The sequence below is a fragment of the Taurulus bubalis genome (genome assembly GCF_910589615.1).
Source record: "Taurulus bubalis genome assembly, chromosome: 2".
Classification (NCBI taxonomy): domain Eukaryota; kingdom Metazoa; phylum Chordata; class Actinopteri; order Perciformes; family Cottidae; genus Taurulus; species Taurulus bubalis.
The window spans coordinates 37,842,988-37,870,037 of NC_136590.1; the positions used below are offsets into that span (position 1 = coordinate 37,842,988).

The window sequence follows — 27,050 nt, forward strand, 5'->3', positions numbered from 1 at the left end:
ATGATGAGATGGAAACCCTCAAAAGCTACATTAGCTGCCGTTGTCGCCCAACAAAACAAGACTTGGTGTTCAGTAAACTCCAAATCCATCCCCGCTCTAAACATATAAAGACAATATCGGAAGTGCTAAACAAATTATGTGGGTGGTTATTCTCAGCTGCCCTGCATTGTATTCTTACCGATGATAGTGTATCGAGAAATAGCTGCAAAAATCTGTGGGGTTTAATAAATTACAGGGTACCCTGTAAACACATATACCGTCAAGTAAAAAGTGTATCAAAAAGTAGTGTTTTTTTTACCCCAGTGTCCTAGTTTATCGCAGCTGGGTTGCACAACACTTTCAACACCACGGACAGCACCAGCACTGAAAGTGTAGCCCACTGGGGAAGTGAATTGATGGCAAGTATTCCAGCGATACTCAGCACACACGAATGTAGCCACGGGTGCACTGCTTCATTTCTTCCGACCTACTTCCAATTCTTTTAAAACACTAATAACCAGCAGACCTTAAGGCCTTTAATATAGCCGTGCCAGTGTTGCAAAGTGCTGGGTAGGCGAGTGGCAACCATTGGTTATTTTATTGCATTTCTAGCAATAAATTGCAATAATGCCCAAATCCTTTTCAAACAAACAGAGATATTACTGAAGTAGACAGACTTGATTATAATGGGATTTGCCTCAAATCATACAAATTCATGTGGCCCTCACTCACCAGTCTCCTATAGGACTGACAGCCCTGTGTGGTCAGAGCAGACTCTACAGTTTGGCTCTAGGCTTCCACTAATCCTGACAAAGCTATTATTTGTCTGCTTCTGCGATTTGAACTGCAGGCACATTGCCTTTATTTAGTTTTCAATTTCCAAGAATTAGTACAGAGCGTTACACAGAGAAACTGGGTCAAAATGTGTGTATGCAAGGGGAATTTTAGATAGAAGTGGGAAAAGAGAGAGAGAGAGAGCAAGTGTGTCACATTCCAGAAGTCACTTCTGATAACTCTGTTTCATATTTCATCACAGACATAACAGAAGGAGAGATTAAAAAGCTTTATTCAAACTAGCATGATCAGGCAGAACATTTAAGCCAAATAAGCAACATCAAAAGTTTGACATTTAACTAGACTTGAAAATAAAGCAAGACCATTCTCTCCCATACTGTCTTTGATCCACTAAGTGGGATGGAACTGGATTGGGTTTGATGCAATTCCCGAAGCATACTGTACAATCTGACTGGCAAATTAGCAGAGAAAAAAAAATAACTGAGCGGTGTACACAAATGAGAAATAACGCACTTTTACTATACCAAGCACAAGGACCTCCTGTGCCATTTTATCACAGTGAATACAGATAGATATCAAAAAAGTCTACTGTATAAAAAACACAAAGTATAAAGCAGTTCAATTTACAGTAAATGCATTTACCGGTTCTCAGTAGAACATGAAACCAAAAGGCTGAGCCCCTATCCAGCAACGTCCGAGCAATTCAAGGTATTTCCTCATTGGGGTACTGTCATTTTTGTAATTTGTAATATCGTATGACATGCCTTTATTTCATTCATCAACAGTCACATATATCTTTTACAATGCAGAAGGCACGCAAGGAGCTCATCATATGTGCAATTCATTAATTCTATAAACACTGTTGGATTCAAACCGGTTCAGGCGTTGATTGCACACATAACATGTACTCCACAGCAAGAGATCCCTCATTCAGTGACATCTTTAGTCTGACAGACAGCTGTGTTTATGTCGGGGAAAGCCGGGTGCACCACCAGCACCAGGCAACAGTGGGAGAGGACACAGAGAGAGAGATAGAGAGAGAGAGGTTAGATTTCACTGACTCAGAATATGTAGCTGGATACATGGAGAAATATTCTCTCTCCGCCGCATTACCGAGTGAGTGCTGCGATCACATTTAGATCTGGTGCATATTTCAAAGCGCTGTCATCTGCTGAATACTTGTGTGTTCATGTTTTTTTAACTTGCAGAGTCAGCTCTTAAACACTGTGACTATAATTAGCACTTTGCTCCCCTTCTCCCAATCCCATCTCCCTACCTCACCCAATTAGGCTCCATCATTTAGCACCCTAATAAGTGGTCCTAATGAGCTCCTTGTTTCTGAGAAATGAAAGTCCTGGGCTTCACAGTAGTGCAACGGCGCTACCTTTGAGGTCAAGAAAAGTACTCGAGTTTCAATTTGTAACTTATGTACGCTATCAAAACAACATCATATGCACTAAACTACCAATATGCAACACAAAATGCCCTTGAAGAAGCTCACGAAAGCAGCATTTAAAGTTAAATACATAAAATATCTATAAAAACATGAATATTCATAAAACAATACCTTGCCTGGACCTTATACCCCCCTTGTACCATGGCAAAGATCAATACATTTTAATATTTTTTTATCTTTTAAATAAACAGTATTTATCATTACAAAATTATTATTTTTTGTATTTCCGCTGTCATTGTATTTTCTTTTAAATTGAATATGATTGATGACTGATTGCAGTTCATATTTGGATTGCCAGGTTTATTGGTGAGAATTAGGTTGTGGCGATAATAAGTGTGAAAAGACAAATCTTGTTACAGAAAAAGTGGATTTGACATTTTACCCTGTTTTGAAAAATACTGTTTGTCATGTTTGAATGTTTTACATGCCGCCCAGCCCCATTGTGTGATGTCATAGAGCCTCTGAATGAAACATTGATGAGGACACACCTCCCCCATTCAACCTTGCACACTGTAATTCGTGACTCCCTAATACAGAATGATAATGGTGTGTCCAATCAGATATAACAGCACATATGTCTATAAGGAATGAACTGTACACCTGATGTTCGTGAGGCCGTCAAAAGTCCTTTAGCTTCTCTGACCTCATTATAATTTCAATAGAACTACAGTATCTACAATCAAATAAAATGAGAAACAATGTATCTCCTATGTTTGGTTTCTTTTCCCTTTTTTCTTCTTTTCTTTCATTCTTTTTTTGTCATTTTCGCACATTCATCATTGTTGGGTAGAACAAACATTGTAAAAAAAAAAAAAAGTCTGATAATTTTATCGACAGGTTACTAGTTGACAGTGTGACCCTTGCTGAACAGCAAGGCTCATAATACGGTAGAAATTATTATTCAGAAAAAGATCAACATCGAGTGAGCCTGAATCAGTGACGTTACCAGCTACAGTTCAGCATTTATCAGCTTTACGGAAGAATCATATTCACCCTGATTCATACGTGTATTTGTGAATAGGCGTGTTTTGAGCTCTTGGTTAGAAAAGGTTGCATGATTGCGACTTACGTATATGTTGAGCTACTGATGGTTTCTAGAACTATAGCACACAGAGTAAACCCTGGAGAGAAGGCAAATATGTCCACTGAGGAGTTTCAAAGCATTAAGGAGGGAATGATGTACTACATGAGCCAACGTCTTAAAGGCAATGTCCAAATATCCTGCCATAAATGATTTCAATCCTATGTCCAAATATGTTGAATGTTGTGGAATCATGCAGATCCATGCTTAAGAGAGAAAAGAAGGTAGAAAGCTGAGGTGGTTCGTGGTCGATGTTTCTATTCGCTAGAGAGAAAGAGCAAATTGGAGCGGAGGGGACCGAGGGAGGGCAGATGTTTTACATCTTCTTTGTGAGTCACAGGGAAGAATTCCAGCCAGAGACTCTCATGAGGAGGTGATTATATCATGGCAGTTCTCTTCTGGGCACCTGCTGAGAGACAGAACACAGAATTAGCCCACACAGAAAGTCACCCTGGAAATAAACTTAGAGAAAGTCCTCACTCATGCAACAGTGGATCGTGACTGGTTACTGCCACCGTCATTGATTTCAATTTAGGGTTAAATAAACCACTGGTTTCTATAGGTTTTTTTTCCGCAAATCAGTGTTGTTGAGGATTCAAATTGTTTTTAGCAAGGAAATCAGACTGACATACACAGCTAAAGTAAAAATATGACAAATGCATTAACTATAATAGGGAAGCAGAGGGTGTAATTAAAGCATGCACACGCAGGCATCACAATGTGCTATTTGGTATTTGGTGGGCCAATATTACAACTATAGAAGGGAAATAGACTCCAAATTATTATTGTTATCATCATAGGCCATCAATTTGAGCTCATGTCCAAGGATGCGGAGATGGTTGACACGGCCTGTGCTCTCAGGTATGTTACATGCTGGGAACCTATTTGGGACAAATCATTCTCTGATCCCTTTTTTTCTATTTGTGCCATCCCTTTACCCGGAATCTCCGCCAAGTCAGCCAGATGTGCACAACACAGGTCTGACCAGCAGCCAATTTCGTTCTAATCTCAGCTCTCAGTAAACTATTTGCTTTTTTTCGCACTTGAGAGACGGGCCAATTTAAATTGTACTGCCCCACAATGGCTGTTGTTTTTGTGAGGGACACAGTCTGACCTGGGACAAATGGAAATATTTGATTCGGCTCTATTTAATCAGTACACTGTGTGGACCAAAGGGTTGCACCAAATATTTGCACCAGGAACTGTGACAGTTTATCAAACCAGATCGTCGAGCCAAACCAAGAATGTATACCAAATAGGGGAGGATAGAAAGTTCCTACACAATCAGAGTGGCTCTACAAAATGTAGTTAGCAACCAGCATACCTCCAGTTGTAGAATGGACTTCCTGTCATTTTGAGTACTTAAGAACAGAAGAAAGAAACAAGTTCAGTGGTACATGTGAAACTCAGACACTCACACTTAGAATACATACACATTCTCTCTCTCTCTCTCTCTCTCTCTCTCTCTCTCTCTCTCTCTCTCTATCTCTGCATTTATGCATATTCATGTTGTTTAATCTTTCAGTGGATCACTTGTGTCAGTTTAGTCGGCATGTCCAGCTGCACAAAAGCAAACAACATCTGGATCGGTTTCAGCGCTTCCTCATTGATTGCAGACACCAGAGACCCCATCATGGTGCATCTCGGTGCAGCCGTATCTCTTGTCCTTGAAGAGAACTCCACGTCTGGGCGTCTTTGAAGTATTCCCCCTCTTACACAGCCAATAGTTATGCATCTGATTGTGTGTTGTGCATCTGCGATAAATGACCTACATACTAAATGAGACATTGAACAGTGGCACATTTTTCAGTTGTTTGTTTGACCTAATTATGCAATGGAAGTGCAGATAGTTGGTGCGAGAAATACGCTGATAATAATCAGCGTGCCTGTATTCTTGTAACTCAGATTGCTTTTTACTTCTGTTGCTTTTGGAAATAAATGCATTATATCCAATTATATATACACATATATGTATGTGCATTATCGAACAGTGCAGTGTTGAATGTCTAAGAATAATTTTGGACCTAATGCAGTAGTTTTATACGATCAGCCGTTTTCCAGTTCCTGTTTTCATTTTTATGCATATTTAATTTGTGTTTGTGATGAACATGTTAATGCATCAATAGTCGTAATCCAATTACATATTATTATTCTGAAATGGGGCATTGTTCGCCTAAATGCATTTCAAAGTATGTGTGATGAGAGTTACAGTGATGGTAGAAGTACTCAGATCCTTGACTTAAGTAAAAGTACTGGAAAATACTTCAGTACAAATAAAAGTAGTGCATTCAAATTTCAGTACAGGACAAAAGTTGTAGCTCTAACATGCAGTTAAAAGTAAACACAATAAAAGTACTTGTGCCAAAAACCTGGCCACTCTAACTAATAATACTATACTGTATATGACACTATTATATTCGTAATACTGATCAATGTGCAGTAGCATTTTAATGTTGTAGCGGTGGAGCTAGTTTACCCACTTTATATTATAGACTGAATATGACAAGCTTTATGTCTCTATGTTTAAAATATGTATTAATGTCTGTATGCAATAAAATAACCAGGAACTTAAAATATTGATACCTGGGACTGTATGTGTATAACTATAAAATGTTGGTACTGTGGGAATAATAAAGACACTTCTTTGTACCTGCAAACAATATTATCAGTGTTACCAACTTGCATCGACATATACAACAAACTATCTGTCGACCTTCCAGGGGGAAAATAAATCATGACATGTAAGAACTAATTATCCTACAGTAAGTCCCTGAACACACCAATTAGTTGTCTCATGTGTGCCTCTGTGTCGCCTGCGAGCACCCAGCTACTAAGTCATTTATACATACCTCCAGTGTGGATGCTCTGGAGTCCGTGGTCTCGCTTGGCCCTATGCTCCTGGGTATACTGGACACAAAATACCCAGCTCCTTTGGGAATTATCGGCTGTCTCACGACCACTTTGCCTTTCCTGGTCTCAGCGAGGAACAAGCTGTACCAGTAGGCATCGCTGGAGATCAGGGTGGAATCTGCGATGGTGGAGCTCCTCTGGCTGATCATGCTGTTCCTGCTTATCACACTGTTTCTGTTCGGGGGAGGGATCTTGAAGGCCTTTGGCTTTGGTTTTTGACACTTCAGCACAATAATAACCAAGATGGTTATCAGTAGCAGAAATGACACAGCCCCTAAACCGATTACTAAGTACAAGTTTAGGTCTGTGAAGACGTCGTACTCTAGCGGCAGCTCTGTGGTCTCCGAAAAGGACATGACGTGTTCCACCGTCGATATCTTGATGGTGACGGTGGCGGAGAGGGCGGGCTGGCCGTTGTCTTTGGCGACGATCACCAGCCGCTGCTGTCTCGGGTCTCTGTAACTGAACATTCTTGTGGTCCGGATCTCCCCGTTGTACTGATCCAGGCTGAATAGGCTCGTGTCGCTGACCTGCAGGAGCTGATATGTGACCCTGGCGTTCTGCTCAGAGTCGGCGTCAATGGCGATCACTTTGGCGATCAAGTGCCCCTTGTCCGTAGACCTCGGTATCACCTCCTCGACCACGGAGCCCTGCGCCCGCCAAGGTGACACTATGAGAGGGGTGTTGTCGTTCTGGTCCAGGATGATGATGTGCACTGTCACATTGCTGCTCAGCGGGGGGACACCAGAGTCTCGAGCCTCGATGTGGAAGAGGAACTCCCTCTCCCTCTCATAGTCGAAGGTCTTCAGGGCATACAGATCACCATTCTCAGGGTTGATGGAGAACAGCATTGACATTGACGTGTTAACAATCTCCTTCTCCATTATGAAATAGACCAAGTACTGGTTCTCATTGAGATCGGGGTCAAACGCACTAAGCGATGTCAATAACGCGCCTGGTTGGTTGTTCTCCACAACATGGATCGTGTAGAAGGACTGGGAGAATGCGGGCGCGTTGTCGTTCACATCCAGAATCTCCAAAGTGATGGTTTCGTTCTCGGCTAAGGGCGGCGAGCCTTTGTCCGTCACCCTCAGCGTAATGTCGTATTTGCCTATCACCTCTCGGTCCAGTGGCTTTGAAACCAGCAACTCAAAGTAACCCTCTGAGGATTTGTTCAGGAGGAACGGTAACGAGTCTTGCCGGTTCAAGGTGAGCTCCACTTGCCCGTTGGCTCCAGAGTCCCGGTCGCTGACGCTCACCACCGCTATCAGTGTCCCCACAGAGACGTCCTCCGTCAGAGAACTTTTCACAGACTGAATGGTCACCTCGGGGTAGTTATCGTTCAGGTCCGTGACGATCACCGTGACTTTACAGTTTCCTGTCTTGGGGTTCGCCCCCCTGTCCTGAGCCTGTATGTGCATCTCAAAGCTCTGGGCCTCCTCATAGTCGATCACCCCCTTCACCTTGATCTCACCTGTGTTGGGGTCAAGCGAGAAGAGCTCTTGAGTCTTCTCTGAGGTGTACAGCGTGTACGAATATATTAGCTGGGAGTTGGTGCCTTCATCCAAGTCGGTTGCATTTAAGGTCATGACCACCATCCCTGCAGCCGAGTTCTCTGAGACGTTGACTGCAAATACCGGCTGACTGAACAGGGGGGCGTTGTCATTGATGTCCAGGACGTTGATAATGATGCTGGCTGTGCCGGAGCGGGGAGGCACCCCTCCATCCACAGCGGTCAAAATCAAATTATGAACTGTGTGCTCCTCCCGGTCCAAATGACCGTTCAGCACCAGGTCGACATATTTAGAGCCGTCGCTGCCGGTCTGTATGTCGATGTTGAAATACTTGCTTTCGCTGAGATAGTAGGTCTTGATTGAGTTCGCCCCCACGTCCGCATCCACGGCGTTTGTCAATGAAAAGCGCTCGCCGGGAGGGGTTGCCTCCGATATGTCCAAGTGCATTGTCCTTCTGCGGAACACGGGCGCGTTGTCGTTGATGTCCATGATTTCCAACTCGAGGTTAAAAATGCGAATGGGGTTTTCCAGTATGACATCCATTTTCAGAAAGCACGAGGTCGCCTTGGTCATGCATATGCTCTCCCGGTCTATCTTCTCGCGTATCACCAGCTCCCCTGTTTCTTTGTTGATGTCAAGGTAATTTTTGCTGTGGATGACATCGAGCTTCGCGCTGCGCTGCACCAAACTGCGAACATCCAGAGCCAAATCCGTGGCCAGGTTGGCAACAAAGGAGCCCTCTTCCATCTCCTCCGGAATCGAGTACCGGGTGATGGAAAGCGCACATCCCCACAGTGCGATGAATGAGAAAGCCGCCGCGATAAAACGTGTCCGTGCGGGTGCAGTGACACGCGCCATCATTGTGGTGTGTTCTTAGTAAATATCGGAAGGGAAACGGATCCGTCCTCGCGATCAGGCTGTCTGGGTGCAGGGGAGCGCCGGTGTCATTCTTGCCTCCGCCAGTTGTAGCTGTAGCTGCAGCAGGCCATGCGCGGTACAGTACCGCTGGAGGAGCTGGGCTCGCACGGCAGTGCTCTGCAGGGGCGGAGGCGGCGTCTGTGTGGGCGCTGGGGCGGCTCACTGGGAGGAGGAGGGGGGTTCAGATTGAATATTATTTAAGGAAATATGGTCCAACTATACACATTCTAGTTGTGATACAGCATGAGATTATATTATTTATTTGTGTTTTTTGGGAGAAAAATATTCCTCATGATTACAAAAACAATAATCCCATAACTCAGTGATTTTCAACCACTGCAACTGCACACCAGTGTGCCGTGAGAGATCGTCAGGTGTGCTGTGGGGAAATGTCCAATTTCACTTAATCTGTCAAAAAAAAGATGTAGTTTCCGCAATATAGTCTGAGCCTGCAATATAGTGGCTGGCCTAGTAATTAAATACTTGTCAATGCCAGTAGGTAGTGCAATAATTAGCTACCATATCTGCTGCATTATGCTACAATGTGACATTGTGTAACTTTTTTGGTTGTTGGTGTGAATTTTTTTATTGTAGAAAATGTGCCGCGGCTAAAAAAAGGTTGAAAAACACTGCGATAACTGTCCTTGGACAGGTTTAAAGTATCACGCACTATGATGGATGCAGATATAGATCTTGTTCAAAGAAAAAAATTGATTCTATTTATATATTGAATATATTTTTTTGATTTACTTCCATGAGCATTCTCTAGACCTGTGGTTCTCAACCTTTTTTCAGTGATGTACCCCCTGTGAAATATAGTTTTCAGCTGAGTACCTCCTAACCAGTGTAAAACTAGTTTTGGTTGAACAAAATATGTAAGTGTGCCATCAGTGTATGATTTAATATAGAATATATACAATACAGTTTATGAATTTACACTTATATATTGTATATATTTATTCAATTAAATTTAAATTGATTTAAAGGATTTTTTAATGGATGCTCATTTTAAATATATATTTGTTTAAAACTCACGTACCCCCTGGAGTGCCTTAACGTAACCCCAGGGGTACACATGCATACCACCATTTGAGAACCACTGCTCCAGACGTTTTGTGAAGATATGTACAGTATATCGCAATATTCTCGGAAAGAACAAACCAGGATATTCCCAGAGTCTTCAAAGCTTTGAAGGTTATACAGTCAATATATTATCAAAAGTAGATCACAGGGAAACGTGAAAGGAATATTTTTTTTTTTTGTGGGTATGTCCTTCATATCTGTCTCTGTCCCTATAAGGCGGTTATTGGTAGTATACTTGTAATGCAACATAGTCATACTGGCAAAGGCTATATCGCTGACAGTGACTGAAAATAGTTAGGATAATAGCGTGTTGCATCCCATTTGGTATTTAGAATATGGTAATAATAATATAATATATCAACATATTTTAGTGAGTAAAGTTGTGTTTGCGTCTCTCACCTCTGTCTTGGAGATCAATCCTCATTCAATCTAACCTCATCAAACAAACAAATAATAGTAATAAAGTTTTAACACAAATTGTTTGTCTTCACAACAAATGGGACAATGTATTCTACTGCACAGTAAAGCTTTGCATTGGACATGCTGACCATTCTGCACGGGTACTGCCATAGCCCGAACAACTTTTACTTGTGCTTGCTGCTATATTTTTAAAAGGGTCTGGATTCCCAAACTAATGGGAGTGTATACTGGCATGATGGGCAGTAAGATGAGGACGATTCTCAGCATTCTTGTCCTTTAGCTCCATCTGGTGACAATATAGAGAATTACAAGAGGATCTAAACCTGAGCCATCACTCTCACACATGCTGCATACTATCTGTTACTTTAATGCATTTGAAGAGTTATTTTTTTAAACTAATTAAGCGCTTCATAGTATCCACTTTGCCTCTGTATGTCAGTATTAAAAAGGGAATATCTGTGTTGCACAGTTAAACATTTATTAGAACTTTAGGACCCTGAAATGGTGTTCCTGATAAAAAGAAAAAACAACAACTCCAAAATATGAAATAATGTAATAATAACTTAACGTTGGTAAATGTAAGTTGTCAGATACAGTAGCTTTGTCAGAGGTAAATGTCAAAGTTAAGTGACTCTCTTCACATATTTCACATAGTATGACAGCAATGGCAAAGGGGTATAGATACGTCATATCCACGACCATTTTTAAATCAACAATTTGTTGTATTGATTAAAGTGACAACATATTGAGGAGGAAGAGACATGCGGAAATAACAGACTGTAACAACTAGAGACAAGGCAGTAACACCTCACCGTTCCCTCCTCATGTTCCTGAACCCTCCCAGCGAGGTCCTACAGGATCTTAATGCTCACATGTAAAACATGTAACATGATGAAGGATCAGCAATAAGCAACATGCTACTATACACATTTTGTTGTATTGCCTCTGTCATCTTTGGAGCTGAAAGAGCCAATACTCATCCATTTGTGGATACAATCATACACATAAGTCATTTAGTTTGTTTTGTGCATATAATGATTGTAGTAGGGAGGCACTGGGTGTGTTTTGGGGTTGTGGGACTTTTCTAAATATATTGATTGCTTTGTAGTAGTCTGTGTATTGTATCGTGCTGTTTTATTGTGTGTCAATCTCCATGTGATGCAGTGCTTTGTCAAAGTCACACATTTCCAGGGGGCCATTCTCACCCAGTTGCTAATTGAGCGAGGGCTATAGGAGTCGCGGTCATGTGAGGTGTTACATGCTGTTTATAGAAGCAGTGGAGAAACCTAATGATAGAATACATTTCAATGGAAAATCTAACCTCCTCTATCATTTACAATATAACAGAACACTACTCCATCTGGTCATCCTTCACTATGTTTTTACAAACAAGACACCACCCATTCTATTAATATTCACATGTTTGTCTTTTTTGGCCTGAAATCCAATTGAAACCCACATACATGCATACATGCAAACATGCATACGCACATCCATATAAATCTGCCATCATCTATACCTTGTGGTTCACCTTCAGTGGTGCTTGGTAACGTTACCCACGTCACGGTAGATAGCAAGAGAAAAAAGAGTCAAAACTTCTCCATGGAGCTAGCCTTAGCGCACCAACACACACACATACACGGCGACGGCGTCACACATAAACAATTCCAATTAATTTACAAGTTACACTAAAAGCATGCCATGTATCAACTATATGAAGCCAAAGGATTTATATCACAATTTATTGAGCAAATACTATATTTTGGTAATATTAGTAACACTAACGTTAGCGTACTAGTGCAGGAAAGTGTCACCTTCCCTCTTAAAGTCACGTAGCGTTACACGGTAACTTTACTTGAGAAGACTGTGCTGTCTGTTATTAATGTACTGTTGCAAAATGATTGGCAAAAAGAAAATATGAAGGAATACTAATGAACTTCGCTACCTTGCTGTTGCTGAAGTTGAAGTGGACTCTGGTCAGAAATGTTGTAGCTCTTCCTCCAAAATTGTGTCGAGAGAAGCAAGTGTTCATCGGCACACAACGGTCTACTGTCATCTTTGTGTAACACAACGGAGGTATAACAATGTCGTTTTCCCCTCTGTCTGCGTGATAGCTAAACTTAACATCTGTGTTGAAAATAATGCTAAAGCGGATTATGGTGTGTATTGCTGAAAAAAAAAGAAACCGCTCAAAATTGCTGTATAGGAGTTCTACAGTAAGAATACTGTCATATTACTGTCCAAACTACAGACACTTGTTACAGTGTATGTATTGTCTTTTTTCTTACAATAAAAATAAAATAAAAAAAGCAGTGGCACCTGCCCAACACCCAGTGTGTGGAGCAGGGTAAGGGGATAAGTTAGAGCTCCTGGCTAACATGAGGCATGGAAATATAGCCTTTTGCAGTACACATTTACTGTAACCACCATATATAAGACTGTATGCATTGTTGATGTATTAAATGATATGCATGAAATATCCCGTTCCTTTTTTACAAACTGTATTCAAGTTTTATTTTTTAACATAATATTAATGCACTAACATGGCGCCGTAATGCACACATCAGATGATGGCTAATAAAATAGTGTCATAATATTTAAGACCTTTATTGAAATACAATGGTGAATCCAAACAAGCCTAACATCCACAGACACATTGGAGGCATTGCTATTTTCTCTGAAAGAGGAATCTGTGAGGGAAAGGAACCCTCTAGTGGAGAAAAAGGGGAAACTCTTCTGCTCAACCTCAGTGGTGGAAGCTATAGATTGTTGGGAGAGATAAGAGGGAGATGGAGAGAAATAAAGCAACACAGACTGGGCCCTGAACAGATTTTACATGGCACTGAAACGAGACATATGCTCTGTGTCTCTGCGTATTGCACATGGGACATATTATGACCGCTAAGCCTGGCTGATTTTGGTACGGGTGGATACAGTCAAAGATACATCTTGACGTGAGTATCTATAATTATTGGCAGGACGTCATTTTGGGCCAATCTGGATTTGTATTTCAAATTCATAGTAGTCTCTAAATGACAGGGATATATCTAAATGTTTTCCTTCAAAGGGGTTTATCCTTCTGATTCGATGAAATACATCTGAAACTGACCCCTTGGCCCTCTGCTTTTTTAACTTAACGCAGTTCACTGAGGCAGTCAGGCGCGAAGCCCAAGATTAACCCAGTGGTCCGCAATGGTTCAGTTAGGGGCGACGGATCTTGAAGGATTACCTCCAGAGTTGTAGTTAAACCCCCTGGTTTTTATTGACCAGCATGTCAAGAGAAAAGGTTAAATGGCACAGGGCCATAAGTCACAACAGCTCCCTCTTCCATAGGCTTCATACACGCTGGTGTCCATGTCGTAGAAGGAGGATCCTCCTGACTGAGCCTGGGCTCTTGCCTTCAACTTTGAGATGTAGAGGAGCTGGCTGAAATTATTATTATACGCCTGATTGTATCTCTGCAGGGAACCAGGGGGCGATGGGGGATTGTGCAGTGTTCTTGATAGTAGACGTCCCGAAGAAATATGAGTCCATGGATCACTCCGCTTAACCCCTCTGGTGATAAATCGCAATGTCAGCATCTGGGCTCAGACTGAATTTATAGAAAATGACTGTAATTGTGATTTACACTGTTTACACTGAAACCAAATCCTCATTGTCAGCTTTTGATGACTTTGACTTCCCGTTCACAAGTGTACTTTTACAGCTTCATTGTTTGTGATGTATTTATTTATTCATGCTGAAGCGAAATGCTACGTCCCTCTAGAAGTTATTTCAGAGCCGGATAAACACATTGGCATATTAAATGACAGGAGTGAAAAATGTCTGTCAATAAACAACAACTGCAGAGTTCAGGGACATATTTATTGACATTGATCTAGACTGTACATATGACGATATATACAGAGTGATTTACACTCAGTGATGAATACAAATCTAGAATGCATACAACCAGTGACTGAATTATATCAGCAGGTGCTTCCGATCAAACAATCCGAGTGGTACAAGAGGTGTGTGTGTGTGTGTGTGTGTGTGTGTGTGTGTGTGTGTGTGTGTGTGTGTGTGTGTGTGTGTGTGTGTGTGTGTGTGTGTGTAATTTGCAGTAACAAAGCAGCTGTGTTGTTGCCCTCCTGAGTGTCAACTGTTCAATGTGGTGTGTCAGTGTGACGGTCCACTGCACAGGCCCAGTGAGTATTGCACAGGCCCAGTGAGTATTGCACAGGCCCATGCTGTTGCTTGTAAAACTATTTCTGTTTGATGGACACGTTGTACGGTTTCACTCATCGTTTCAATATCGTCTTTCTGAAAGCTGATGCATATAGCATTGAGTCTCTATCCTATTGTGTAACCTTCAACATGACCTGTCTCTTAATGCTCCCAGACATTAGTGGACCAAAGATGTTGAACTGTCATTATCTAACCAAGATTTACAGCATTTGTGAAAAAGAATGCCCACAAAGATTGCAGTTATATATAAGTTATATATATATATTTCAAACATATCTTAAATGTGTTAGCTTTATGAAGAAACCACTACTTCAAAGGCAAAGTGTCTGTCTGTTACAGTGAGTCAGTTCTCTTTTGACACACAGCATGTGTCTTTATGAGACAAAACGGTGTCTATATATAAAAAATGAGTGGTACATGGACGAGCCGGGTGTAATAGACTGTAAGCTGCTGAAATTGTGTGTGTTTTTTTTTTAAAGTTAGACATTCACTCTGAGAACCAGCAGCCTCCAAACAGACCAAATCACATTTTGCTCACTCCTGCTAGAAAAGAAAAACCTTCTCCGCTAGTGCTCCAGTTTCACTTTATCCCACCATGACTCAAAATAGACTTTATTTATACTTTATTTCAGTATTTACACAAATAAAAAATATACTCCTGGTAAGGAGTCGTATTTAATTCCACTGAAAAATGGGGAAACCTAGTCGGTCGGCCTCCGAGAAGCCATTTATAGTTATTACTGGAACTATTACACAGCATATACACAGAAACAGTTGGTGTCTCATTTGAAGATGTCATTACTTACAATGAGACTATCATCGTTGTCAAAAGATTGTTCATAGTTTGAGATGAATCTCTTTTTCTTTCCAAAAGTAGAGAACGTGTTGTACACATCCAGTTCTCCTCTGGGGGCCAGCTTCAGAGTGCTGTAGTCAGACGTGGTGCCGGGTATGTACACATTGTGCTGGTAGTCTGGCGGTTCAGAGTGAGGCTGAGTGTACTTGGGGGTCCATGAGTAGTGAGGGACAGCTCCCTCTTGAAGAGATATCTGGCAGTCTGTAAAGAATGCGCATAAATTACAGTTTGTATCGGTAGATTATTTCTGCAAAGAGCTCTTATTTACATACACTTGATCTGAATAAGGTGGTTTTAAATGTATCTTTAAAGGCATATTCTTGAAGAGGAAAACACATCTTGCAGGGACTTAACTAATCCTCATGTTGATGCCCCCCACACCCCACACACACACAGTTTCTGGGCCTGGTATTATCTGCTTTTCAGTTGACAATTTTAGATTTCAGACTAAATCCTAAAGCCCAGAGGCAGGAAGAACCCCCCCGGCCCACCACCCTCTTTTTAATGCGAACCATAATGAGTCATAAATTGCACAGTTGCCACCCACCAGTCATGTGGTTCCCCCAGGTCCAGTACTGTGGTGCCACCGAGCAGGAAAACCCATGGGCGTCATGCTTTTGTTGGCGAGTGAGAGTGCCCTCCATGTTTGCTGAACTGTACCTGAGGAGATAAGAAGACAGCTTAAGTATAAATGTAGGCGTGGGCATGCATATGTGTGTGTGTGTGCGCGCGTGTGCACGTGTGTGTATTGTAACTGTCCCGACTAACTCACCTCTTGTATGCTGAGTTGCGTTGGTTCTTGGTCCAGGTCCAGTCCTTGTTTGAATATTTAAGCTGCACAGAAACATAAAAAAAGAACTTAGCGGCCTTCTCAAGGAGAACAATTGCACTGCATTTATTTCTAGATGCACTCATATGATGGCAAGGCTAGAGGCATCACATAGAGACACGTCACACGGTTTAGTCAAAGTCAGTCTGACTGACATTTTATCATGTCTGTTGTTCATGTTGAAAGCCAACAGTTAATTATGTTCAGACAAACTGGACTACATTGTCTTATACAGTTATTATTTTAACAATTGACATAAAGGGCTCTGTTGTGCAGCTTTATGATGACTAAGAAGATGTCACGTCTCCTCCAAAGTGCTAAATTACTTTGTAACTAATCTGCTTATGTGACTGATGTGAGGTTTAGTATCGGTGGATATATGCTGATGCTGTTTGTTGACGAGAGAGAAAATACAGCCGTCGTGTTAGGATCAAGATACAGCTCCAAGTCTGTGATAAAAAATAATAAAATCAAAGTGCATCTCTTTTATGCTTGCAACACCTTTCATGCCGGTGTCACACACCTTTGACACACTGTGGTAATTTACCCAGAAAGCAGGCTGCAATGCCACACCATGTGGGTTATTTGAGGTTATATTTAAAGGATTACTTGCATAAGACTGCAAAATAGTCATGCTTGTTTTAACGCATATTACGCATCTTTAGATATGGAGTTGAGATAGTTGTGATATCATACATGATGTTTATTCAAACATACATGAATGCATTGTGACATTTGCCCTTCAGTCAACCTTTCTGTCATGTGTAAATGAAGTGAGCCATAGGACTAGAGACATGGATACATTTAATTCATAACGAAAAAAAAGACTACTCTGCTATTTTGACTTGTATGTTCCTATGTACATATTTCAAGATATTTACATATATACCTCGTTTGGAGTTACCGCTCTGTTGTTGGCCAGTTCCTTACGGTCCAGTGCGCTCCAGCTAGAAGTGAGGTAATCTGTGCTCTTGGCGTTATTCTGCTGAGCTGACATCACCGGACTGCAAGGCTTCAGAAACATGAAGTCGCTTTTGGACGATTCCGGAGTCAGACACATGTTGTAGCAATACACCTGCGGCAGAGCGCCGCTGCCGTTTGGCTCCGCGCAGCCGGACGCGCCTGTGGCCATCCGGACATTCAAGTTGGACTTTTTAAACACCTCTGTGGTGGTGGAGGTCTCCGAGTGAGAGCAGCAGCAGCAGCAGCAGCTCCAGCTGACCGAGGGGAAGTCAGACTCTCCGCTGGACGGCCTGCCCTTCAGCCTCCGCACTGCAACCAGGACAATGATAGCCACCAGAAATGTGAAGGAGATTGCGCCCAGAGACACGATTAAGTACAGGGTGAAGTTGGAGCTGTGATGGGGGCTTAGTGACAGGTCGCCCAAATCGGGCTTGGAATCTGGCAGGCTGTCAACCACTGACAGGATGATGGAAACAGTGGCCGAGAGGGGCGGCTGACCATTGTCCTTCACGAGAATGACCAATCTGTGCCTCGTGGCGTCTTTCTCCACAAACTGGCGCATCGTCCTGATCTCGCCCGTGTACAGCGCGATGCTGAACAAGCTCGGGTCCGTGGCTTGCAGCAGCTGATAAAACAGACGCGAGTTCTGACCCTCGTCCGCGTCCGCCGCGCGGATCTTGGCGACGAGGTACCCGGCGTCCACGGACCGGGGCACCGCTCCGCCGGGCGCGCTGCCGTTCTGCGGAACAGCTGGAGACACGATGACCGGCGCGTTGTCGTTTTGGTCCAAAATAAAGATGTTCACGTAGACAGTGCTGTTCAGAGGCGGGAACCCGGCGTCTTGAGCTCGGACGGTGATCTGAAAGTTTTTAAGTTGTTCGTGGTCGAAGGATCGCAGCGCGTAAATGTTCCCGTTGTCCGAGTTGATGGACACGTACGTGGACACGGGCATCCCCTGGATGTCCCCGTCCAGTATAGAGTAGGAGAGGTATGCATTCTGACCAGAATCTGGGTCCAGTGCGGTCACCGAGCAGATGGATGCCCCCGGGGCGTTGTTCTCGGTCAAATACACCGTATAGGAGGGCTGCTTGAAGCGGGGCGCGTTATCGTTCACATCGGACACTTGGACCAAAATGGTCTTCCTCGTGAATAAAGGTGGGGAGCCCATGTCTCGGGCGGTGAGGGTGATGTTGTAGTCTGCGACCGCCTCTCTGTCCAGATAATCTGAAGTCACTAATGTGTAGTAGTTCTTAAAGGATGAGTGGAGCTGGAATGGGACGTGGTGAGGGATCTCGCAGTCCACATTCCCGTTCTCGCCCGAGTCCTTGTCCATCACGCTAATGACGGCTATCACCGTGCCCGGGGGCGCGTCCTCCTGTACAGGTGTGGACACCGACGTGAGGATCACCTCCGGGAGGTTGTCATTTGTATCCAACACGTTCACCAGCACTTTGCAGTGAACTGCCACAGCGGAGGGCCCTTTGTCTTTCGCCTGGACATATATTTCATGCATCCTGGCCTTTTCGTAATCAATCACTCCTTTGACTTTGATTTCCCCCGTGCGCGAGTCCACACTGAAAAGCTGGCGCACTTTGATGGGCGCGTGGCCGCTGAATGAATAGGTGATGTCCGCGTTGGGACCCTCATCTAAATCGGACGCATTGAGTTTTATGACAACTGTGCCTTTGGGTGCGTTTTCAGCCAGCCTCACTCTGTAGAACGACTGATCGAACACGGGCGCGTTGTCGTTCGCATCCAAAACGGTGATATCGATTTGCGCAGTGCCGGATCTCTCCGGCGCGCCTCCATCCACCGCCGTTAGGACCATTTGATGCGCACTTTGCTGCTCTCGGTCCAGTGGGTTCTGCAGGACTAGTTCTGCAAATTTACTGCCATCGCTGCGCGTCTGTATATCCAAAAGGAAGTGCTCGTTCACACTCAGCAAGTAGGTGCGCAGCGAGTTGGAGCCGACGTCCAAGTCCTGCGCGCTCTCAAGTGGGAAGCGGGACCCTGGCGCGGCGGACTCCGATATGTCCAGGTTGAACTCGGTCCACGGGAAACTGGGAGAGTTGTCGTTCACGTCCAGAATTTCCATCTCCACCCTGTACAGCTCCAGAGGGCTTTCGATGACCACTTGCAGGTGAAAAGAGCAGGACAAACTCTGCTCGCATAGTTCCTCACGATCAATTCTCTCGTTGACGAATAGAACTCCATTTTCTAAATTCACCTCCACGTATTGCTTCTTGGCACCCGAGACTATCCGGAATCTGCGCGCAGAGAGCTTGTCCAAATCCAAGCCCAGGTCCTCTGCAATGTTGCCAACAAACGCGCCATGCTCCAGCTCCTCCGGAATGGAGTAGCGGATCTGTCCCCGGACTGCGTCCAAGAGACAAGTGAACAACGCAAAACGGCAAACTAGGTGCCATTTCCCAAACAGTCTTTTCTTCGCCCCTTGTTTGTCCATCTGAAGGCTGAAACAGTGCCGCAACTCACACCACGGGCTCCGTCTCGTGCGAGGTGATTAATAAGGCAGAAGTGTGCAAAAAACGGTCTGGAAAAAACTTGACATTGGTGGGACTGGACCAGCGAGTGTCTGATGGAGAGAAAAGAGAGGAGAGAGAGAAAGGGATGTGCAAGGGCTACTAGCCCATCTCAGATTAGTGTGCGCTGTGTGTGTGAGTGCGCGTGTGTGTGCGTGTGTTTATTATTGGCCCTACTGTTCCAGTAGGAAGGGGAACGACATCTGCTCGGATAATCTTTCCTGCCTACTAGCCCGATCAGAATCATGTCCCAGTCTCCAGGCTTTGACTGCAGGTCAAACGGACTTGATTCAATTTCTTATAAGAATGTTTCCTCATTTTGATCTGACAGAGTTCAGCACAATTGGACACAGACAGCCCTCATATAGTGCAACATATTCACTCACAAAAGCGATTAAAAAGTTACAGATGTGGACTTTTTATTATTACTATTTCTTAAAAGCATGGCTTTAAAAAAAAAAAAGTATTGTTATTCCAGTGCAGGATGGTACAGATGTGTACATTTTATAAACTTTTCAACAAACTCATTTTCATAACAAATACTGTAAAAAAAAAAAACACATCAGCGTGAGAATCCTTTATTTATCTCTCTTTATATTTGGAGAATTTCGGTAGAACTTCTATCAAACCAGCTTTAAAGACATTATCCAAATGCAAAAAAAAGATGACAGCATTCATGTAGAATAATACTGCATTACAGCGTTCTTATATAAAAAAGGAAAGCCCATCCATTATAGAAACAATTACCATAAACGTACTCTAACATGATAATGAAGTCTCCAAGGTGACTCTATGTATAGTATGAGTTTGAAGTGTGCAAATTGTCAAATTGTCCTCAGGAGGCAGCTCAAATCCCCAGACATCATCACGGTAGCCTGGCAAGGATCGCTCATGTTTAAAACAGATTTCCAGCGTATTAATACTCAAATAGAGCAGTTGTATCTGTTTACCATCCACCTCCATCCCCTGGTTAATGGCTGAAAACACAATCTGTCTGCAGGAATAAAACTGCAGCAGATGGTGAGGTTTTCCACGGGCTCATGCTCTTTTTAATTAATGGAATGGAGATTAGAGGGCATTTTCCCTGGATCATTAGTGAACAGAGGAATTAAGACATTTTGTGAGGAATAATCCCAAGGCTATCCATGCGATGCACATGTGGTTTTCTCTCAGTGGTCATACTGACCTGCTTTTCACAGCCTAAGTGCATGGCATCACTTACGCACTGCAGAAACTAAGTAGCTGGGATAAGGGGACACCGCCACATTTAGGGATCAAAAACACAAAAGAGATTATCTCTCCGTCACTCCCCCTCTCTCTTGCACTCACACACACGGACAATCTCTCTCACCCTCCCTCTCTCTCACTCAAGGGCGAAAGTAGAATATCAATCCCTTTGTCTTTAACTACTTTCCACTTTTAAAACTGTAGGATTAGAGCAGGTTAGCCTATATTCTGCAGCTTTTAACACTTAAGCGGTTTTAGTTGGAAACAGTGTCGTGCATTCCGCTCTAATGGTAAAGTGCGTGTCATTTCATCATGTTCTGAGTGCAACTAATTATGTTTGAGTTTTATTTAACCTCTTGCAAAAACATTGCAGATGCTCTGCACCACCTGGTAGGAAGAGCCAACAGCAGACTGATGGAGATGACTTCTCACATGATTGACTAATGAGGGGAATTCTGGCACTATTCTCTCCAGTTTACACACACACACACACACAACATGTTATCTTAATGACAGAAAATACCATATGGGAATTGTTACACGTTGTAAGCATTTTCACAGTCTGGCGACGAGGGAAAGATTGTAAATGAGATCCAGGGAAGCGTGTGCATATACATTCACATGTGGCTTGAGAAATTGATGGTTTGAGATTATCAAAGCCACTCAATAGAACAAATAACACTCCCAGAAAAATAAGGATTTGGGCTCCAATTTGGGCATACCATCTGTAAACATCAATTTTCATTAATAAATTAAACAATTCAATAGACTGCAAAAAAGCCATTTGGATATTACTTCATGCGCATGGTTGATTGTGTTTATTATGAAAGTCTTTGTTGCACCACATCAAATAAAAAAATGGTGATGTGTTTTCCCTCAGAGCGCAGAGTGACAGGAATTAGAGGAGATGAGAGGATCTAAAGTCCTATGTCCTCATTTGATTATTTTTTGAGAAATTGTTACAGAGCAAGTCATTTGATTCACCATCATATATCGATAGCATGCACACAGGTATGATAACCAACATTAAACTCACATTGCGTCTATGCTGTCTATAAAGTAGCTGAATCCCCCCCTCTCCATGCCCATAAATGCAGCAGCACATGGGCTTTCACGAGGTCATCACATGACTTATTAAACTTGGCTCAGTGTGCTTGTTGAAACTGGACGTGGATGTCCGAGGAAGAGGAGGGAGGGAGGCAGCTAGTTGTTGTTGAAGTTGTCACATGAGAACCTCCTGACACTGATAGTTGGCTCAGAAGGCCGTTTGGGATCACCTCATCAGGGCAACACACAGCCCCAGGAAAGTGAAAATAACCAGCTCCTCTCTCTTTTCTTTTTCTCCTATTACAAATTGTATGTGTGAATGTATGCATGAGGCAACCTACACCTCACCAAACAGTGATGAAGCTCCATCTTTAAGATTTCCCCATTCAAAGTGATGGCATAGCTTCATGCATATATTTAACCGCATGTATAGGCGGTACACTTTGTTAATGACTTCGCAAAATGTACAACTGCAGGTCGGCACACTTCTCTTCTCACTCCAATTCTAACTTCATCTGTTCCAAATATGAAAAGTTTCGGCTTGGAAGAAATGCATCCACGTCCTCATCAACAGAAGACAATGAGGACGCTTCTGCATAAAATGGAGGAAGAAAGTGGCTCTTAAAATGCAGACTCCAAGATTACAGAGCAATTCAGGTCAACGGCGGATATGGAGGGACTGAACAATTACCCCACCAACAAAGCAGATGTCTCCGCGCTACAACGCACCAACGCACCAACACCAGGCGTCAAGAGCGAGACATGCTCAGTCTGCAGAGCACGGCCTTCTTTCCCAAGAGGACGGACTGCGAGACAGCCAATTTGAGGAGCTTCTCCTCTGTTGCTATGATCATTACTTTCTCCAGGAGAGGAGAGGCAGATCGCACACAGGAGCGGAGGCCGTTTGGACCCGCTGTGTTCGCCCTTCATTAAGGCTTGGTATTTATCAACGGCACGACAGATGTCTTTCGTTCATCATTAATATTTGACTGTTTCCCCGTGACATTGTGATTTTCATCACTGCAAAATAAGAGGTGGAAAGAAACTCTGAGATTAAAAAGAGATTCTATATGCTACGCTTTATATAAGTCAATGTCAAAGTTAGCTTTGTTGTCAATTTCTCGACATGTACCTAACATACAGAGGAATTGAAAAGACGTTTCTCTCTTGTCCAACGGTGAAGCGCATAACAGATTATGCATATATAAAGAGCATGTAAGTTATATACTATATGTTTTTTTGTATATTCTGCCAGATACAGAGGCTGCGATGCGAACACAGGCCCTGTGCACACTACTGGGATGTGAGGGTTGAGCCTTTAAATCAAATCAGAGTTGACGACGTACAATCTCTGTCCAACTGTCCTTCAGGCCACTGATTGAAGCTTTAATTTAATCTTTGGACAGCTTGCAAAGACTGAAGGATACTTAGTGTTTTGGGGGATTCTACTTCGCCTATGAGAGGTAAATATATTAATGTTTTGATTACTTGATTAGTCAGTCAATGTTAAGTATACAATAATAGTGTAACACGGTCTCAGAGCTTGACGTGTCACCTTCTTTCTGTTTTGCTCAACAGTCAAAAGCCCAAGGACAGCTATTCAATACAACCATACAAAACAGCAAATCTTCCCTTTTATAAAGGCTGATACAAACAGTGTTTTGAACTTTTTGCTTGACAAACAAGTTAATCGCTTTTTAAAAAAGCGTTGGCAATTAATTTTCTTTCAGTCAACTGTTGCAGCACTCGAGTCTCTAATGGTCTACAAAGTATTCAGATCCTCCACATAAATGGCCCGCACACATATGGCAAGCCCACACAAGAGATTTTAATTATTTGGGCTGATTAGACAATTTATCAACACTGCGGTGTACTTGATTCACCTCTCCCTCACTCTCCTGTTAGTATTGTGGCACCAGGACAAATTACTCCCACTCTCAGTACACCCACTCCTGACCTCAAGTAATTCCTCCCACGCCTCAACCTGAGCAGAGTTATTGAAAAGGCTTGTGCTGCTGTGCAAAAGCTTGAAGCAAAAGTAGAGTAGACCTTTTTGTCAGACCTTTTGACATGTCACGGTGTCACAAGCACAGGTGTTAACGAAATAATGCAATTAATAACCATACCGGTCAGGGTCCTGGCTGGTATTTCGCATGCCGGCTCACTGTCACAGAGCCATCAATAAAGTTATTAGTAACACTTTTGCTTTTTCCCCACAATGACAACTAAGACATACAACTATGTATGAGTTATTCAGTGCATGTAAAAGTCCTGCATTCACAACTGTTGCAGTATTAAAAATGTAGGTACAAAATAACTCATTATGCAGGAACCTATGAATAGGTTATATGATCAAATATCACATCATATTCCTATTGCACTTATGTGCAAGTAGCGTTTTACATTTGACGTTTGTCAAAATAAAGCTAATTCGAACCACTTCATGTACTCGTAGGTACAGCCTTGCTGAATGCAAAGAAAATGTGTTGACTAAAAGCGCAATCTATAGAAAGTGTGAGTGTAAAGTAAAGCTCAAGTACAGTTGTTTCGGCGATATTTCACCACTGGTATACACTTAAAATCATATCACCAAGCATGTGTGCCATGCTTCACGTGGGACGCCCACCGCCCCGGGGCAATGAGTGACAGTGATTGAAACCACGCCTCTCTGCGGGTGCAGGGTACGGTTTTAATTGACGCCACAGCGTGCTAAACTTAACCTGCTGACGTCACATAGATACAGATAGTTCACGTTTGATACAAGTTCACCTGCATTGTGGGGGCGAGATGAAGCAGAAGTAGCAGCAGCAGCAGCGCCCCGGAGACCCGGTGCGAAAGTGAGGAAAACCAACCGAGGTCAAAGTTCAACGAAGTCAGCGAAGTGAACCGCCTCAGCAGCTGCTAGCATAAACCAGATCGGGCTGCACGTTCCCACTGGCCCGCTTTCATCGTTACCGCACTGCAACTTGGCGACCCAGAGTTATATTTATTCAGTTTATACATTACTTAAACCAGCTCTTTTTTTTGCAGCATATGTATGGTGTAAGGAAGGCCCTGCATAAAGATAGTGCCCTCGCAGTTTTCATTTATACACCGCTGGAGCAGCAGTAGACTTCTAGACTTACTCAAACGTGCTCTGACTTCTGGTGTTTTTTCCTGCATTGGCGGGTGTGAATGTCTCTTTTCCAATACTTTCCCCACATTTTTATTAAGCCCACGCGAGCCATGTTTCACGCGCAGAAGGCTCATTTTGTGCTGCTGAACCTCGAGAGAAGCCTCTCCCACAGGCGCACTAAAGACTGGGAGGATATTAAGATATTACCAGACTGCACACAGCCCCACCTTCAGTTATTTTTAATTTAATAGTGAGTACAGTGTATTATATATATATATATATATATATATATATATATATATAATATATATATATATATATATATATATATATATACCATTGAGCATACAAATAAATAGGTACAGTATATACACTTTTTGTATGCTCAACGGTACACTAGAAGAACAACAAGTTCTTCCTCTTTGTATCGATCCTCTGATGTGCTGTTGAGCCCTCAACATCGTCGCTGTCCATGGTGTTGAAACATGACTGTAATAAGACAGCCGGTGGTGTGTCGGCTATCCACAGTGTGTTTGTGCTCCATTAGGTTGTTTATGCTGCTTTGGCCACAATGCCCTTGATAGAAAAAGCAGTCTGGTAATTCCTTCTTGTTCAACAGCCCCTAAGCTTGCCTATAAATCTTTTTGAAACCTTTTATGTGTGACCCTCTTTGGAATTAAATTAATTTGCCAGTTAATTAGGTACACCGCGCTAAATCCATTGCAGTCTGATACAATAGCAATAAAAACATTGTACCTCCTGTACTATACAGCTCTGAGACGTATTTATTCTACCCTCATTGATATAGAGGGGTTGGGGGAAATCACAGTATAACACACTATGACTTAACAGCACCATGATCAGATTGAACAAAAACATAACTTCATGATAACTTTGATGAAGGTCGAGATTTATTGCTGGGTCAGTGTTTTAGACTGCGTTCGTTTTAGCTAGGTATAGGTTCAGTTATCTGATTTAACTGGCTGTGAATCTGAGGCCTGCCTATCACATGTGTTCTGGTTCAGACAGAGCAAAGGGCGCCCCTTAGTGTACGTTTTGAAAATGTGTTTTGAACATGGTTGCGGAATATTTCATCCTCAGGCCCAGTACATTTGAAATATGTCTACTATCATGTTTTAGTGACCTTTTGTTCACTTGTGTACACAATGCCTGCATTTGAGCATATACATGCAACCATTCATAAGGGCTCTGCTTTGGTTCATTATACGTTCCGGGTTCTTCTAACATGCATATTTGTCTCTGCATTGAAATTTCACCTGCATTTCAATACCTCATTCACATTTTAATACAGCAGTCTGCTTTTATCGTTGGCAGCTCCTTCGATCTCTCCTCTTAAACTCTATCAAGCCTAACCTATCATTATGTCAGCCCTCTGCAGAATGCACCCCTCTTATGTCAGACGATCAATAACTGGTATTTATTAACCAAGCAGCATACCCAAGTAAAGTAATTTTTTCCTCAGTTTCGGTTCTGCTGATTGTTATTGTCCTCTTTGCGACGTAGCTTTCCTTTCATGTCTCTGAAGTGTGACTTTGAGTGTGACTTCGACTTTTTCATGTTAGTGCTTCAAAGAAAACAAACAATGACCTTGTTAGTTGACACAGGGTATGGTGAGCTTGGGCTGCTAACACACACAAAGGCATCTATTCAAATGTATGACACAAATTGCTTTTTCTGCAGTGTGGGGACTGGAATAATTGTTATGAATTGCATTTGATTGGCAAAATAGTTACTTTAAAGCAGTTACTACTATCTTATTTAAAACATAGATTTTCTGGATTTTTTATTTAGGCATCATACAGTCAATTTCGCACTTTAATGTAATGGCAACACTGGGTTAAGGCAGTCCACTATCAAGGCGTAACCATATCTTCAAGAAAAACAAAGAAATCTTTCTATTATATTCCGTGTTGGTCTTTTTATTATCAACAAGGACTTGGATAGCCAATCTAAAATAATAACCCAAAACAATGTGTTTTTTGCCCTTCAGTGAATCAGTTAGGATTTGGGATAAGAGGGAAAACATCTGTGAGATTTGATGAAAATTGCATTCTGAAAAATGCCCTGGT

The 27,050-nt window shown here is 42.6% G+C and overlaps 1 protein-coding gene across 1 annotated transcript; it reads right to left on the minus strand.

The window, feature by feature from the left end:
• Positions 1-3,693: 3,693 nt before the first annotated feature.
• LOC306753991 (uncharacterized protein) lies at positions 3,694-19,495 on the minus strand (the record flags this gene model as incomplete). The annotated part of the gene is made up of 8 exons (XM_079237903.1): positions 3,694-3,720; positions 6,161-8,607; positions 8,690-8,815; positions 13,470-13,614; positions 15,190-15,440; positions 15,787-15,899; positions 16,012-16,073; positions 16,958-19,495. 8 exons carry the CDS (start codon positions 19,493-19,495, stop codon positions 3,694-3,696), a joined length of 5,709 nt encoding a protein of 1,902 aa, XP_079094029.1.
• Between the last annotated feature and the right edge of the window lie 7,555 nt (positions 19,496-27,050).